An 18745-nucleotide genomic window follows, 5' to 3' on the forward strand; every position below is an offset into this window, starting at 1 on the left:
ATGGTCCTCATTAAGCACTTACTATGGGCCAGGTACTGTACTAAACCCTTGCCTAGATTCGAGATAATGGTTGGACAAAGACCCTGTCCTACATGGGGCTCACAGTCTACATTGGAGGAGAAGGATTTAATCCCCATTTTGCAGTTGAGGTAACGGGGGCTCAGAGATGTTAAGTGAATTGCCCAAGGTCACAGGGCAGACAGGTGGTGGAGCCGGAAAAGAGAACCCAGGTCCTCTGATTCCCAGACTTGGGCTCTTTCCACTAGGCCAATGCTGCTTCCCCTTTCTTTCCTACCCCTCTCTTTCACTCCCGTCTTCCTCCTCACCACCCCAACCCTCCCCTCCTTTTCTCCTAGATTGGGTCATCTGCTCCCAATCATCAAACCCTTCCCTCCCTACCCTCACCACACCCCCCCACTTTTCTTCTTTTTTCCCTGTTTCTTTCCAGTTTCCCACTCACTTGGTTATTATTATTATTATTATGGTTATAATAACATGAATGGTATTTGTCAAGCACTTACTAAATGCTAAGCTCTGTACTAAGTGCTGGGATTGATACAATCCAATCAGATCAGAAATAGTCCCTGTCCCACATTGGGGTTTACAGTCTAAGAGGGAGGGAAACATTATTTAACCCCCATTTCACATATGAGGAAACTGAGGACCAGAGATGTTAATGTCTTGCCCTGGGGCACACAGCAGACCAGTGGTGGAGGCAGGTTTAGAACCTGGCTCCTGACTACCAGTCCTGCGGTCATTCCGCTAAGCCGTGAAGCTTCAGTTTCCTCCCCACATCTGAATCATTGCCAGTTAGAGACTTAAAGTCACCTGCCAACCTCCTCTAAAGCTCTGAGGCCTTGGTTCAGACAGAAACCATCCTCCTTTATGTGTATGGGTGTGGGCGCATGAACTTTCCCCATGAGACCTGAAATACAAATTAGTTAAGGACCCACATAGCTAAATATTGAATCAAATAAGGTAATAATAATAATAATGATGATGATGATGGTATTTGTCAAGTGCTTACTATGTGCCCAGCTCTTTTCTAAGCACTGTGATAGATACAAGGTCATCAGGTTGTCCCATGTGGGGCTCAAAGTCTTCATCCCCATTTTACAGATGAGGTAACTGAGGCACAAAGAAGTGACTTGCCCAAAGTCACACAGCCGACAAGTGGCGGAGCTGGGATTAGAACTCACGACCTCTGACTCCCAAGCCGGCTTCCTGAGCTAATAGTTTGATAATAATTGGAGAAGATATGAGCTATTTAGTTTTCAGGACCCTAATTTATTTAATCCCTATTGGGATTAAATAATAATTCACAATTATGGATTTTATTAAGTGCTTACTATATGTACTAAGAATATGTACTAGTACTATATGTACTATATCAATCAATCAATCAATTGTATTTATTGAGCGCTTACTGTGTGCAGAGCACTGTACTAAGCGCTTGGGAAGTACAAATTGGCAACATATATGAATGTTGCCATTCATATATGAATGAATCTATATGAATCTCTAAGTCCCCCAGGAGGCCTAAATTACACCCAGAGATAATTGTTTTCACCTGAAATGACCTAACAAGCTGAGTCACAATCTTCTCTTAAATTCATAATTCCTGATCTCAGAGCAAACCCATGTGTCCTTACACTATAACCCTATCATTTGACCGAAAACAAGTGGGAAATTTTCAGTTCATTCATTCATTCATTCATTCGTTCAATTCAACTGCATTTATTGAGCGCTTACTGTATGCAAAGCACTGTACTAAGCGCTTTCAGTTGATTTAAACCCAAGAAAATCTTAGTATTCCAAGTTGATTCCAAAGTGAGTTTGTTTGCATGTAGAAATTCTCTAAACAGAGTTGTTTTACAAATACCAAAGAAGCCAAATTCCAGCACTACTATTGGGCACATTCTTCAGGTAAAACTGTCCTTTTCCATGGCTATAGCTACAATTCATCTTTTGTCTTTAGTGGAAAAAGTTGTCTGCGATAAGCAGCAGGATTGCAATTTTTTTTTCCCCCTCGTTGATGTCGTTTGTAACATAGGCACTAAAAGACTCTTTGTTCATCCATACCCTTTGGGCATTTGGTATTCACTCCACCCTCCGCCCCAGAACCTTATGTGCAGATCTGTAAATTATTGATTTATATTACTGTCTGTCTCCTTTCTGAACGGTACTGTCCTTCCCCAAGTGCTTAGTACAGTGCTCTACCACAGGAAATGCTCAATACATACCATGGGATGATTGATTCCTCATGCGTAGTGTGAAACCCTCAGCATTGCGCTGTGCGGTTTCTTGGTATTGAACAAGGCAGGCAGCACTTGGTTTTCCGTTCGATCCTTCTGGCCCAGCTGAGTGACCTGATGCCCTTCTTCTTCTCCCTGACAGATCTTGGCCGTCCGACAGCGAACCCGCCACTCGCGCTGGGCCCGCCCTCCCGCTCCAGCCCAGCTCAAAGAAGCTAAGGAGAGACTCCGAAAAGAAACAGTCATTCAGGAGACTCTCAAGTAGGGAAAAAACTTGGATTTTTATTCATCCTAGATCCCACCTCCTGGATCGTGAACCCTCTCTCAAATTTAGTTGTGCGGGGGCTGCGGCCATTTTTATCTGGGGAATTTTACCTCTCCTGAGGGCTGCTGCCAAAAACAAAAGGAATCTTAAAATCCTAGGATGATTTAGGCCCCTCCCAAATCTTTCTGACTTATTTTGGGAATTTGTATTCATTCTTGATCATTTAGGTGAAGAAAAAAAAAATCATGCCATCCTTTATGTAGCTGTTTAAATTGGATTCTCTTTCTTCTTAAAACAAAACTCATCTGTATGTGAACCAACTTAAGCATGAACTCATTTTCCAGGGGGAAATATTATGTTTTCCTTGGGATATAGCTTGCAAAATGTGAAAACTTCGCTCGGCAGAACCGAACCGGCTGAACAGAGGAGTTCATGATGAGTATGGCCAAAAGATGCATCCTAAACTTGCCTATAGCACGAAAGGAGGTTTGAAGATTAAAATTAAAGGTCATATGCAAACCAACTTGACCCCCAAGAGGAAGGGGAGGATTTAGATGTGAAAGCTTTCAGGAAGATCATATTCTGACTAAATAAGAAGTCAGAGATCAAGTCTTTTTTCCCCCCTGACATGTTGGTTTTTTTATTCTTTACAAGGCCAGACTGATGCTGGAAGGTATGATATAGCCAAAACGTGAATATTTCTTAATTGAATAGCCACTCTGTTTCACTCATATAAAAAAGGGAAGGTGAGCCAGTACGTATTGTCTTAATCGTTTGATGCCCTCAGGTTTGGGCAGGAACTGTTGGATTTGCACGAAGCAGTCCTGATTTTTGGTTCTGTTTTCAATGTTAATTTTGTGAGGGTTTAGTCATTATGGAATTGATGTGGAGGTGGATGGGAGGCCACTGGAAATTCTTGAGGAGTGGGAGATACGGGCTGAAATGATTTTAGAAAAAGGATTCAGGCAGCCTAGTGAAGTAAAGACTGGAGTGGGGAGAAACAGGAGGTAGGGAGGTCAACGAGGAGGCTGTTGCAGTATTGCTTTCACATCAGCCAAAATGTTGCCTGTGGCTGCCCCCGGGCATTATTTTCTATAAGGATTTGGGCTCTGCCACCTCATTAATCGACACTGATGGAAAATGCTTTCTGTTTCATTTATTTTCAGCCGGGTTCCGTTGAATCAAACGAGAGCTGCCTTCAGTTCATCCACCAGCCCATCTGGCTGGCAGGTGCCAAGGGATGAGACACATCAGGACTCTTACTCATTCCATTCTCACATCCGCAAGGTGTGGGGAAGTCCGATGTTATACTGACTTACCTCATAGGAAAATATAGTGATCGCCAGTTCATAATTCAAAGCACTTAGGTGTACAGTACTATAGAAAAGCCAAATAGTGTTATTTTCCAAGTATTGCTTTTGGCAGCTCATAAAGTAAAATAGCTGTAATTCTGGTGCAAAATAATAACGCAATGTCGATCTCTTCATTTTTCCCCACAGAGAATTTTTCCTACACACCCTTATGTTATTTCTGCTCTTGTTTATAATACTTGGAAGCATTTCCAAGGAAGAATATTTTCTGAACCAAGCCATCCGGAATGAATTTACCAGGTAAGGCTTGTTGGCTTGGTTTGGTTTGGGTTAGGCCTAGATGAGGAATGAATGGAACCTAGTTGTAAGAGCCCAGCAAAGACGGACAAAAGTACTCTGGGTTTGTCCCTGGAAGGTCAGGAATAAGTTAACCAAATTTCCCTGGTAGTAAAATATGGATAATGGCACTGATTAACTCTCCAGTGCCACCCACACAATCACTCATTTTGTCTGCATGGATCCCTCTACTTGCCAGCTAATCAGGCTGTTTTGTTTCTTACGGGGGTCTTTTTTTAACAGTATTTGTTACGTGCTTACTATGTGCCAAACACTGTTCTAAGCACTGGAGTAGATACAAGTTAAGGTTGGACACAGTCCCTGTCCCACATGGGGCTCACACTTAAACCTCATTTTACAGATGAGGTAACTAAGACCCAGTTAAGTGACTTTCCCAAAGTCACACAGCAGACATGTGGTGGAGCCAGAATTAGAAAACCCAAATAATGATGATAGTAATGGTATTTGTTAAGTGCTTACTATGTGCCAGGCACTGTACTAAGCGCTGAATAATTACAGTATTTCATTCAGCTGTATTTATTGAGCACTTACTGTGTGCAGAGCACTGTACTAAGCACTTGGGAAGTACAAGTCAGCAACATATAGAGACAGCCCCTACCCAACAACAGGCTCACAGTCTAGAAGGTATTTTTTTTTTGCTAAGCGCTTACTATGTGCAAAGCACTGTTCTAAGCGCTGGGGGGGATACAAGGTGATCAAGTTGTCCCATGGGGGGCTCACAGTTTTAATCCCCATTTTACAGATGAGAGAACTGAGGCTCAGAGCAGTTAAGTGACTTGCCCAAGGTCCCACAGCAGACATGTGGCAGAGGTGGGATTCGAACCCATGACCTCTGACTCCAAAGCCCGTGCCCTTTCCACTGAGCCACGCAAGCACTTACTATGTGCTAGGCACTGTACTAAGCACTAGGGTGGATACGAGCAAATTGGGTGGGACACAGTCCCTATCCCACGTGGGGCTCACAGTCTCCAACTCCATTTAACGGGTGAGGGAACTGAGGCCCAGAGAAGTTAAGTGGCTTGCCCAAGGTCACACAGCAGACAAGTGGCGGGACTGTAGTCTATTCCCTACGCCGCTCCTTCTGATTCCCAAGTCCATGCTATAATGTGCTAATAGAACCCCCCCAGCCCAAGTCAATCAGGAATATTTCCTGAGAACTCATTCTGTGCAGAACACTATAGTCAGTGCTTGGGAAAGTACAATAGAATGAGGAGACACAATTTCTGGCTTCAAGGAACTTGCACTCCAGAGGAGGAGACAGACCTAAAATAAATGACAAGTAAGGGAAGCAACAGAGTTTAAAGCTATGAATGTAAGTGCTGTGACAGGCAGCCGGGAAATGCCGCTGATGGTGATTTTAAAATCTAAACACTGAGAAGGGAGTTCATCATTTATTGCATTTGTTGCACACCTGCTGTTTGCACAGCTCCATACTAAACACTGCAGACAGTCCAAGGATAATTCATTCACTCATTCATCGTATTAATTTTTTTTAATGGCATTTATTAAGCGTTTACTATGTGCAAAGCACTGTTCTAAGCGCTGGGGAGTTTACAAGGTGATCGGGTTGTCCCACGTGGGGCTCACAGTCTTAATCCCCATTTTACAGATGAGGGAACTGAGGCACAGAGAAGTTAAGTGACCTGCCCAAAGTCACACAGCTGACAAGTGGCAGAGGTCGGATTAATTGAGTATTGAGTATTGAATATTGAGTATTGAATGTTAATTGAGCTCTTACTGTGTGCAGAGGACTGTACTAAGCGCTTGGGAAGTACAATTCAGCAACAGAGACCATCCCTGCCCAACAATGGGCTCACAGTCTAGAAGCGGGGAGACATCAACAAAACAAAACAAGTAGGCATCAGTAGCCTCAATATAAAGAAATAGAATTATAGATATATACACATCCATAATAAAATAAATAAAATAATAAATACGTACATATATACACAAGTGCTGTGGGGTGGGGAGGTGGGAAGAGCAGAAGGAGGGAGGCGGGGTGATGGGGAGGGGAGGAGGACATGGTCCCTTCAGACACGGTCAGACATTCAGACATGGTCCCTTGTCCACAAGTGGTTTAGAGCCTGAGGAGGATGGGAAAAAAGAACACCGACGATGGATCCGTAAAGAACAGAATAACGTGATAAATTTGTCAAAAAAACATAAATTTGCCTAGGTAATAACAGTAAGAGCTGTGGTATTTTACAGTCAGCCAGTCATATTTATTGAGCACTTACTGTGTGCAGAGCACTGTACTAAGTGATTGGGAGAGTACAGTATAATAAAAAAACAGACACATTCTCTGCCTATAACGAGCTTACAGTCTACAGCTCACGGATGTCCCCTATAACACTCCTCTTGTAGCCATTTTCTGTGATAGCGCCATTGAATTTGAATGTTGAGCTTTGTGAAAGCTCTCTGGTTTTGCCCTAAAAGCTCTCTGAGCAAAGTGTTTATGTCCTATCAATCAATCAATCAATCAATCAATGGCATATATTGAGCACTTACTGTGCTTCAGAGAGTGTAGAACAGTAGAGTTGGGAGGCAAGATCCCTGCCCTCAAGGAATTTACAATCTAGTCAGACTTTCCAAGAAGTTACAGCTAGGGAAGCAAAATTCTGGGTTCTGGAGGCAATGTTCTGTTTATTGGACACCACCAGGCCCCAAGTATGGCCAACTTTACACCAACACCCAAGGCTTCTGGGCTTTGCATTGCAAATGCTTTGCACAAAAACAGAGTTCGGTACAGCATGATCTCAAAGCATGCTACTAAAGATGCCGTTACCGGTGCAGGAAAAAAAAAAAAAACAGGCCACGACTTTTGATCAAAATTAGCTGAAGTTCCTGGACTTGGAAGACCTATAAATCAATATATCTAAAGCATTTGGTTTGACAGGATCAAATGTTATGATAGTTATGTGTTTGTTTTTTTAAATTGGGTACCTATGTAAATAGTTAATTATTTAAATCAATGATTTTTATTATCAGGACATATGTACATTGCTAGGGGGGTCATAGAAGTTAATAGCGTTAGCTATATTTAACACGTTAACAGTATATTGTTCAGAGTCCTATTTCATAATATATAATAATTATGGTATTTGTTAAGCACTTACTATGTGCGAAACACTGTTCTGAGCACTGGCATAGAGACAAGGTTATCAGGTTGTCCCACATGGAGCTCACAGTCTTCATCCCCATTTTACAGATGAGGGAACTGAAGCACAGAGAAGTGAAGTGCCTTGCCCGAAGTCACACAGCAGACAACGGGATTAGAACCCAGGACGTCTGACTCCCAAGCCCAAGCTCTTTCCACTGAGCCACGCTGCTTCTCTGACATAACAATATATATTGTTATGGTCAACCTTTGGGTGTTGGAAATGCATTGATGTGCTTTCCACCGTCTCCTTTAGGAAGCTGTCCGTCATTTAATATTCTTTCACTTAGTCCTCTATTTTCACTGATTGAGGAAGTTAACAGGGATGGGTCGTTGCAGCGGGCTCAGGCAGGCCCATTCCTAGATCAGAGGCACAGACTCTCCATTCTTCTAAATCAATCAGTCAATCTATGGTATTGATTGCGTGCTGACTGTGTGCAGAGCACTGTACTAGGATCTTGGGAGAGCACAGTACATGCCTGCCATTGCTTCTTCTTCCCATCCTGTTCAACTTCCTTCTACAGTGCTCCCTTCTATAGGGCTCAAGTGGAGGCTAAGAGAGTTTGGAGGGGTATGACCATAGGGGTCAACTCCAAGGGGGCAGGGAGGGGGGTTGGCCCCATTGCATTGGCGTCAAGGAGGAGAAGCTTTGCCTCCACAATTTGGGGAGTGAGGTGGACACCCCTTGCCTAGTAGAAAGGGCCCAGAGGTGAGGTGACCTCGAAGTGTGCCCTCCACTATAATAATGGCATTTAATGGCATTTATTCAGCACTTACTATGTGCAAAGCACTCTTCTAAGCGCTGGGGAGGTTACAAGGTGATCAGGTTGTCCCACGGGGGGCTCACAGTCTCAATCCCCATTTTACAGATGAGGTCACTGAGGCCCGGAGAAGTGAAGTGACTTGCCCAAAGTCACCCAGCTGACAATTGGCGGAGCCGGGATTTGAACCCATGACCTCTGACTCCAGAGCCCGCGCTCGTTCCATTGAGCCACGCTGCTTCTCCTTATGACAATGACAATTCCAGCCTCTCCCAGGTAGATCCTTCAGGGTTCCTGGATGGGCTGGATGGGGGTGGGATAGGAGGATGAATCCCCCTCACAGGAGAAGGGGGGAGAGGGGGTTGGGCCTTATTCAGTAAAGTTGAAAGGGAAAAATCACAATTTTAAACACTTTCAGCGTGACTTAGTGGAAAGAGCATGAGCTTGGAAGTCAGAGGACACAGGTTCTAATCCCGGTTCCTCCCCTTGTCTGCTGTGTGACCTTGGGCAAGCCACTTAAATTCTCTGTGCCTCAGTTCCCTCATCTGTAAAATGGGGATTAAGACTGTGAGCCCCATGTAGAACAACCTGATTACCTTGTATCTACCCCAGCGCTTAGAACAGTGATTGGCACATAGTAACCGCTCAACAAATACCATTATTATTATTATTAAGTGCATTTAGAAACAGAATCTTTACTCTTGCTTAATGCCAGTGATCTTTATGGAGGCCACTGTTTTGACTTGTCTTTTTTTTTTTTAATCTAATCAATTCACTGAAATATTCAGAGATTCATGTTTTTTTGTCCCACCACGAGAAACAATGGTTGAGGGCTAGCAAACTAGTAGTTAAACCGTGGCTCCCCACTTGTCGGGTTTGTGACCATTCAATAAAGCGAGGCCCTTTCAGTTGAAGCGATCTAGTTACCCTGTAAACGAAACATGTTATTTATAAACATTCCCTCGGTGAAACTAACTGCATGGGTTTCAGTTCCTTGTTTGAAATAACAGTGATTTCCGATAATGAACAACCTTTGACACTTTTAGGGGTTTGGACAGCATTAGCGTTCATTTGATTGCTGCAAGTGATGTTGCCAGCAGATGGTACCAAAATGCAAAAATAGGTGGAAAATCAGCTCTGTGATCTGCTGAGAAATCACAAGCAGCGATAAAGGGAAAAAAAATTGGAGATTCTGTCTCTTTTAGATCTGGTGTTTCATTAGTAAGACTTGAAATCAATATTGTTAGTTGGCTGGATGTGGATTGTGGCTTTTTGATATAAAAAGAGAACATTTCCAAGAGCTTATTTCTGAAATGTTCCTCTATCCCTGGAGCTACTTCTCTCAGATTAAAGGGTTGAAATGTTTCGACCTTGAGTCAGGATTTTCTCTTAGCTTTTTTGTTTTCTCCCCAGTGATTTAAGGACTTCATTAGCACCAGATATTAAGGTCATTAAAATACATCAATCAATCAATCAATCAATCAATCGTATTTATTGAGCCCTTACTGTGTGCAGAGCACTGTACTAAGCGCTTGGGGAGTACAAGTTGGCAACATATAGAGACAGTCCCTACCCAACAGTGGGAAAGATATTTGGGCTGTGGATCGTAAACTATGTCAACGTCCATCTTCATATTTTACCTTTAAACAGTGAGAGTCAAGTGTTTAGTACAGTGCTTTGCACACAGTAAGCGCTCAGTAAATACGATTGAATGAATGAATGAGAATTCTTCATGAAATCAGGATTTAATGTTATGTGACCTTGGTCATGTCACTTCTCTGTGCCTCAGTGACCTCTTCTGTAAAATGGGGATGAAGACTGTGAGCCCCACGTGGGACAACCTGATTACCTCGTATCTACCCCAGTGCTTAGAACAGTGCTTGGCATTTAGTAAGCGCTTAACAAAATCCATAATTATTATTATTATTATATTTATGTGCTGACTGTGTGTCCAGTGCTGAACTATGCTCTGGGGTGGATACAAGATAATCAGGTCAGGCACAATACTTAGGGCTCACAGTCTAAGTAGGAGGGAGAATAAGTATTTTTATCTCCATCTTACAGGTGAGGAAACTGAGGCACAGAAAAGTTAAGTGGTTTCCCAAGTAGTAAGCAGTAACCAGTTCTCCTGATTTCCAGGCTTCTACTCTTTCCCTTATGCCATGGTATTCTTTGGCTCTTCGAAGCAGCAAAGCTGCTACAGATACCCTTACTAAATATGTAAAATAAATGCCTCCATTAATAACAGGATCAGATTTAATGTTCTTTTGCCAGATTTCATTTGGATTTTATTTCCATTCATAGCTTCAATTCATATCTCCTTCAAGAGGCCTCTTTCCCCAACTCCCTCTTCCTTCTGAGTTGTCTGTGCACTTTGATTCATTCATTTCATTCAATCATATTTTTTGAGCACTTACTGTGTGCAGACCACTGTACTAAGCGCTTGGAAAGTACAATTCAGCAACAGAGACAATCCCTACCCAACAACAGGCTTACAGTCTAGAAGGGGGGGAGATGGACAACAAAGCAAAACAAAACAAGTAGACAGGCATCGATAGCATCAATATAAATAAATAGAATTATATGTCTCTATATACACATTAACAAAATAAATAAAATAATAAATAAGTACCTATATACGCAAGTACTATGGGGCAGGGAGGGGGTAGAGCACAGGGAAGGAGTTGGAGCGATAGGGAGCGGAGGATCTTGGATTTGTGCCCTGTGGGCACATGGTATTAACTCCATCCTCAGTCCCACAGCTCTTATGTACAGATCCGTAATTTATTTATTTTTCTCAATGTCTGTCTCCTCTAGACTGTAAGCTACCAACTCTGTTGTATTGTGCTCTCCCAAGCACTTAGTACAATGCCCTGCACACAATAAGTGCTCAATAAGTGCCACTGCCAGATTGATTAGCATGATATTATTGCCACTGACCCTTTGGGATAATAGGACCATCCCATTAAATAACCACTACTGAAGGGTCTTCACAAAGGGATCATGGTTTACGACAGCTCATCTGTGAGGGAGACCCAGCCTAGCATAATCCCATCCCTGCACATGCCCTTTGCAGCCAAGGCCTTTTGTAGCTAAAAAAAATCCAAACGCCCAAATGTTTCCCAGACTCCTCCCCTTTGTTCCTAATCAATCAATCAATTGTATTTATTGAGCACTTTTTGTGTGCAGAGGACTGTACTAAGCACTAGGGAGAGTACGATATGACAGTTAGTAAACATGTTCTCTGCCCAAAGTGAACTTACAGCCTAGAGCCCGTCAGAGTCCTACATGCTAAGAGAGTTCGTCCTCTCTCTTTCAGTGATAGTATAAGGGAACGTGTTTTCCCAAAGGAAATTCCTCTTGTGATGAGGTAAACGGTACTGATTCTTACGCTTTTCGATGACAGTATCTGGAAACATTTTCCTCAAGGGATCTTTGTGTTCGTACTGATATGTGTGAACCTTCTCCTCTAGCAGATCCAAAGGGGATGAGATTGTCCACCCTGAAATGATGCAGGCTAAGTATAGTATCCCACCATTATTACTTTGCAGCCTACACGCCGTGCATCCAGTGACCCACCGGAAACAGATACCTTTAGAAAATAGAGGAAGTACACCTTTTTGTTTTCTTCATTCATACGCTTTTGCTAACAAATATCGGTTTTTGTTCATCAGAAATACCCAATACACCTTTGGTGATGTAAAGGATGTTGATGGCTGGTGGAATTGGAGCCTGGCAACTTTACTAGATTCCCTGTATAAGGATAAATGGCAAAACCCCAGTGGACCCAGAACTGAGGTGGATATTTTGTTTTACTACTCTAAACTGGACCACCAGAGCCAGTGAAAGATACAATCTGAACGATTGGTAGAAATTAGTCATTTCCAGCATATTAAGTTATGTAATAGAATCTTTGGCTTTCTAATATATTTCTTTGGGCCGCTAATCTCCTGATGAACGGTTCATGTGACTTTTGATAGTCTCGTCTGTTTACCAACAGTGCTATCTTCCTTTCAGCATCTGCCAACAATCTTATCTCTTCCTGATTTTTCTGGGTCCCATTTAGACTCTCACAGGTCGGAGCATTAGAAAGAGTGTTCTGTCCATGACTTTTCTAAGGTTGATGACTGCGAAGCATTATTCTCGAATCAGAACTGACATTTTGTTCTCTAGAATAACACAAAAAGTTTTGGTCGTTAGCTGGCGACTGTAAACGAGTTGTGTTACTATAATATTCCCAGTCACAGTCGGATTTTCTAACTTTATCAAAACCAGCAGGATTTCAATGATCTGTAGACTTTGTAATTCTCTTCTCCCTTCACATCTCTCATACAGATGTTAACAGCGGGGAGTCGGGTTGAGGTTTTGAATTTTAGAGCCTATAAGTAGCACTTTTACTTTGCTATCTTTCCTCACCTCTTAAGAGGTATCACAAGTTAAGTATACTGCTTCGTAGGGCTACACTTATCATTCTTTTTTAAAACTACCCTCCACTAGTAGAAATAATTGAAGTTTTGTTATGACAAGAGACATATTGGTTTCTTTATTGATGGAACTTGAAAAACTGCAGTTAAATTTTCTCATTTCCTGCCTGCTCGAAGAACAATTTAACATCTTTCAAGTATGTGTGGAGTTGAAAGGTGGCTGTTGTTCTTTTCAAAAAGGCAGAGTCCAATAAAATTATAGTGCCTTAAAAGCCATGATGTAAGCCAGCAACTCTCCATCTCTAGGATGGGTTTATGAGAATTTCACTGGTGGAATGCTGAACGATTAGTGTTCATGGACTGATTTTATGATTAATGAGATTTTCTTCCTCTTAAACTTAGTCTGGCCCTAACGGAGGTAACTGCTATCTAATCGGCACAGCAGTGCTTCAACGGCTAAAGGTTCCAGGTGACTATGCATGTGAGGTAAGAAACGATTATTTTTCCTCATAAAAACAAATGAAGTTAGAAGGGGGGTTAGAGTGGAGAAGCAGCATGGTGTAGTGGATAGAGCATGGGCCCTGGGAGTCAGAAGATCATGGGTTCTACCCCTGGCTCCGCCACTTATCTGCTTGTGTGACCTTGGGCAAGTCACTTGACTTCTCTGGGCTTCAGTTCCCTCATCTATAAAATGGGGATTGAGACTGTGAGCCCCATGTGGGATGGGGACTTTGTTTAACCCGATTTATTTGTTCCCACCCCAGAGCTTAGTACAGTGCCTGGCACATAGTAAGCCCTTAACGAATACCACAGTTATTATTATTATGGGCCTAGGTGGGGTCGAATGGATAAATCAAGTTTGAGTTTCCACCAAAGTCCTGTGTGAAAAGAGGAAGCCTGGTGGCTGAGGATGCCAGGAGCCAGTGAACTGCCTTCCTCTCCTTCGAGGCCTCTCCTTCTGACTTTGATCCTAATGTTTTATCTCTCGGGTTGTATTGTTTTGGTCCGTTGTCACTCCCCACGGATGCCTCTCACTCTGGCTCCTTTCTTGAAGTTAGACTTTGAAACTCCCTCTGAGCTCAGCATTTGCATTTCAACTCAGGAGGGAAAATCCCCCTCCTCCTCCTCCACCTCCCTACCCCTCCATGCTTCTCCCAGAAGTTATTTGATCATTTTACCTGCACCCCCAGATCGATGGATGCACCCTGGTTTTGGAGACCAGATGGGCAGCTGATCTGCTGGAGGGTCTTGGTTATAAGCTCTTAGCACAAGTCAGGGGTAAAGACTGAAGCAGCGTGGCTCAGTGGAAAGAGCACAGGCTTGGGAGTCAGAGGTCATGAGTTCTAATCCCGGCTCCGCCACTTGTCAGCTGCGTGACTTTGGACAAGTCACTTAACTTCTCTGAGCCTCAGTTACCTCATCTGTAAAATGGGGATTAAGACTGTGAGCCCCACATGGGACAGCCTGATCACCTTCTAGTCCCCCCAGCCCTTAGAACAGTGCTTCACGCATAGGAAGCGCTTAACAAATGCCATCATTATTATTATCCAAAGCCCGGTGATTGACAGCCAGAGAATAATGGACCTCTGGAGGCTGGTGGCTAGCTCATCCAAACCACAGATTGTAAGTAAAAACAAAAGAGCAGCAACATTTCAATCATTTTGTTCTTCCTGTTGGATTATTCTTTGTACAGGTTTCAGGCCAGTTTTCAGATGACTTTGAAGATCAGCTTCTGGGATACGACCCAAGAGTTCAACCTTCCAACGGGACTCGGGATCATGAGAAGCGGAAAATGTGCCAAACAGGAAGATCTCGTCTCTGTGGTCAAGTGGCCTGCTATGAGGGCAGTAGCTCAGCAGTGACCCTGGGTAGGACAAGGTAAGGTATGGAATATCAGATCAGTATGGGAGTATTAGCAAAAGCAATGCTATTCATTACTATGTGCCAAGCACTGAAAAAGCAACATGGCCTAGTGGATAGAGCAGGGCCCTTGGAGTCAGAAGGACTCTGGTTCTGGCTCTGCGACTCGTTGGCTGTGTGACCTTTGGCAGGTCACTTCACTTCTCTGTGCCTCGGTTACATCTGTAAAATGGGGATTAAGACTGGGAGCCCCATGTGGGACATGGACGGTATCCAACCTGATTACCTTGAATCAGCTATCCCAGCCCTTAGAGTAGTTCCTGAAACATATTAAGCGCTTAAGAAATGTCATTAAGAAAGCACTCTCCTGATCATTGGGGTAAAAAGATAATCAAGACAGGCAGTTCCCTTTCCCCACAGTCGAAGTAGGGGAAGACGGGGCAAAGAACATTAACAATGAGTCCCCCTTCTAGACTGTGAGCCTGTTGCTGGGTAGGGACCGTCTCTATATGTTGCCAACTTGTACTTCCCAAGCGCTTAGTACAGTGCTCTGCACACAGTAAGCGCTCAATAAATACGATTGATGATGATGATCACTTTTTGGAGTCTCCGGCTGAATTTGTAGAGGCTGTGTTGAGCGCGGCTATTTTAGGATCTTTTTCCAGATAGAAAGTACACAGAAGGAGGAGCATGGAGTATTGGATAGAACACGGGCCCTAGAGTCAGAAAGTCATCGGTTCTAGTCCCGTGTCTGCCACTTGTGACCTTGGGCAAATCACTGCACTTCTCTGTGCCTCAGTTACCTCATCTGTACAGTGGAAATTGAGACTCTGAGCTCAGTATGGGACAGGGATTGTGTCCAACATGATTTGCTTGTATCCACCCCAGCGCTTAGTACAGTGCCTGGAACATAATAAGCGCTAACAAATACCACACTTATTATTAGTAGTATTACAGTGCCTCACACTCAGTAGGCGCTTAATAAATGCCACAATTATCATTAATTATAATTATTATGTTACCTTTTTGTGATAAGCATATTGATGTGATACGTGTATTCAAAAGACTAATGTGGCTCCAGTTAAGGTGATAATAATAATAATAATAGTAGTATTTGTGAAGTGCTTACTGTGTACTTAAGTACTGTACTAAGTGCTGGGGTAGATATAACTAATACAAGATAATCAGGTCTCACTTGGGGCTCCCAATCTTAGTAGAAGGGAAAACAGGTATTGAATCCCCATTCTGAAGATGAGGAAACTGAAGCAAAGAGAAGTTAAGTGACTTGTCCAAGGTCACACAGCAGGTAAGTGGAGGATCCGGAATTAGAACCCAGGTCCCCCGACCCCCAGGCCTGTGCTCTTTCCACTAGGTCACACTGCTCTACCTTGATATCTAGAATATCTTGAGTGAAGGACTTTTTTCCTCAACAATGAGTTTCTCAAAAATGTCATGCCCTACTTACTGATCTTCAGAGGATCAATTTCTCCAGAGGTTTTCATTCATTCATTCATTCATTCAATAGTATTTATTGAGAACTTACTGTGTGCAGAGCACTGTACTAAGCACTTGAGAAGTACAAATTGGCAATATATAGAGACGGTCCCTACCCAGCAACGGGCTTACAGTCTAGAAGGGGGAGAAAGACAAAGAAACAAAACAAGTAGGTGTCAATACCATCGGAATAAATAGAATTATAGCTATATACACATCAATAATAAAATAAATATAGTAAATATGTACTATATTTTAATAATAGAGATATTTGTTAAGCTTTCTCTGCATGCTAAGCACCACACTAAATGCTGGGGGAGCTAGAAGATGATCAGATAAGACACAGTCCCTGTCCCACATGGGGCTCGCGGTCTGAGTAGCGAAGAGGACAGGTATTGAATTCCCATTTTGCGTTATGAGGAAACTGAGGTGTAGAGAAGTTAAGTGACATTCGATTTTTCTCTCAGATTCCTTTTCTACCAAGCATCTCTTAATTTCACTTGCTCTCTAGGACAGAAGCTTATTCTATTCTGACCAACTTAAAGAGGAGCAGCTGGCTAGACACGACAGCAGGAGCAGTAGCAGTACAATTTGTCCTCTACAATCCTCCTACCAACCTCTTCACCAGTGTGGTCCTGCTCGTTGAATTTCCATCCGCAGGGCGTCTCATTCCATCACTACGCGTTGAGTCGGTGGACATCTACCGCATCAATTCTGTTTCAAGTTACTGTGTCAGGGTTTCAGAGGTGAGTGGCTCTTAACTCGCTCTTTACTCTGAAATCATTAGAGCACGTCTCTGATCCTCCTTGAGAAATAGCTCGCAAACCTCCCCTTAGGCCACAACCCTTAGGAAGAGTCCCGGGGATGAGGTCAACCTCTAAAGAGCCCCATAATTCAGGAGGTCACTGACCTCTGGGCTCTGCAATAACTATTAAAGCCTGCAAAGGACAGACTGCCGAAGGCATCCAGGAGAGGAGGAGGCTGCCTTGCTCGATACGCGGGGCGATCGATAATTCATGCGATCCCTAAATCACTGTTCGGAACTGCATCTCCAAACCCCGTGATTCTCTGGAGGCTCTCTGTGGGGTTCCTGACTTGCAGCTGGAGCTCAATAAGGGCTTTGCTTTGCAGGTGTGGGAAGGTGGAGACAGTTCGTATTGAATCCTTAGTTCCTTCCCTAATTTAAAACAGCTATGGAAGACGTTATTGTAACTCTGCAATCAGAAGGGTACAGAAAATTATTTTCTGATTCCTCGCTGCTCATCATGTTCTGCCTGGAGAGATGATGTGCATTTATAGTTTCATTTAAATATAGTTTAAGGAACACTGAGGGACTGCCTTGGGATCTCAAAGATGCCCCCGTTCTCATCGACTTCAAGAAGAAAGGCAAAAGATCAGATTGTGGGAATTTTTGAGGCATCTCACCACTCTCCATTCCTGGCAGGGTCCTTGAGATTTTGGATTTTGGTGGATTTTGAGAGGAGGCAGGAGATCTCCAGAGATTCAAGTGTGTGGAGATGTGTGCTTTCCAACCTTCCTTACTATTGTTTGACCTGGATTCCCCACAAACACCTGATCTGTCTCAACCAATCAATCTATCAGTGGTATTTATTGAGCACTTACGGTGTACAGAACAACATACTTAAGTGCCTGAGAGAAGCAGCTTGGCTCATTGGAAAGAGCCCAGGCTTTGGAGTCAGAGGTCATGGGTTCAAATCCTGGCTCTGCCAATTGCCAGCTGTGTGACTTTGGGCAAGTCACTTCACTTCTCTGGGCCTCAGTGACCTCATCTGTAAAATGGGGATGAAGACTGTGAGCCCCATGTGGGACAACCTGATTACCTTGTATCCCCCCAGCGCTTAGAACAGTGCTTGGCACATAGTAAGTGCTTAACAAAAGCCATCATTATTATTATTATTATTATTGGTAGATTTAATCCCTCCACTCAAGGACTTTACATGCTAATGGTGAGTTCAAAATCTACTGGGGAATTTACATTAAAAGGAAAATAACTGTGGTGTTTGTAAACTGCTTAATATAATAATAATAATAATGATGGCATTTGTTAAGCACTTACTGTGTGCAGAGCACTGTTCTAAGCGCTGTGAACCACGAACCATATTAAGCACTGGAAATAGATACAATACAATCAGGTTAGACACAGCCCCTGTCCACATAGGACTCACAGTCGAAGGGGGAAGTAGAACTGGTATTTAATCTCCATTTACAGCTGAGGAATCCTAGCCCAGAGAAGTAAACTGACTTGCCCCGGGTCACAGAGTATGCAAGTGGTCAGAATTAGAATTAGAGTCAGAATTAGAACCCAGGTCTTCTGTCTCCCAGTCCCGTGTTTTTTTCCTTGAGCAGTTCCATTGGCATCACTTATGGGCTACATGTCAAATAGCAATATTTCTTTCAAGACACACCTCTGTACTTCTCAAAAGCCCATATGGCTACCCATTTCCTTCTGCACCAAGCCAAAACTCCTCATAATTGTCTGCAAGGCTCTCCACCAACTCTGCCCATCTTACACATCAGCTCTCTTCATTCCTCCCCAAGCTGACCTTCAGACTCTCTTGCCTCTGTCCCCTCTCGTATGCTGCCTCTCCTTCCTAGAATTCCCTCCCTTTCCATACCCGCCAGACCACTGCTCTCCCCATTTTCAAATTCTCACCCTTCCGCCAAGCCTTCTCCGGTTACGTCTCGAGAAGCAGCATGGCACAGTTTAAAGAGCGAAGGCTTGGAAGTCAGAGGGTGTGGGTTCTAATCCTAGCTCTGCCATTCGCCTCCTTTGTGTCCCAGGGCAAGTCACTTAACTTCCCTGTTCCTCATCTATTAAATGGGGATTCAATGTCTGTTCTC

General features: G+C 43.3%; 1 protein-coding gene across 1 annotated transcript in view; it reads left to right on the forward strand.

Moving 5' to 3' along the window:
* The window catches only part of PKD1L1 (polycystin 1 like 1, transient receptor potential channel interacting), a 97089-nt gene that overhangs the window by 65593 nt on the left and 12751 nt on the right, over positions 1-18745 (forward strand). Inside the window, exons 43-50 of the mRNA XM_038760087.1 lie at positions 2398-2516; positions 4020-4130; positions 11780-11903; positions 12676-12726; positions 12932-13015; positions 13720-13800; positions 14223-14407; positions 16395-16629. Of these exons, the coding sequence (XP_038616015.1) occupies positions 2398-2516; positions 4020-4130; positions 11780-11903; positions 12676-12726; positions 12932-13015; positions 13720-13800; positions 14223-14407; positions 16395-16629 (990 nt within the window). The remainder of the gene's footprint in view (positions 1-2397; positions 2517-4019; positions 4131-11779; positions 11904-12675; positions 12727-12931; positions 13016-13719; positions 13801-14222; positions 14408-16394; positions 16630-18745) is intronic.

Source organism: Tachyglossus aculeatus, chromosome 18 (assembly GCF_015852505.1).
Source record: "Tachyglossus aculeatus isolate mTacAcu1 chromosome 18, mTacAcu1.pri, whole genome shotgun sequence".
Taxonomy (NCBI): domain Eukaryota; kingdom Metazoa; phylum Chordata; class Mammalia; order Monotremata; family Tachyglossidae; genus Tachyglossus; species Tachyglossus aculeatus.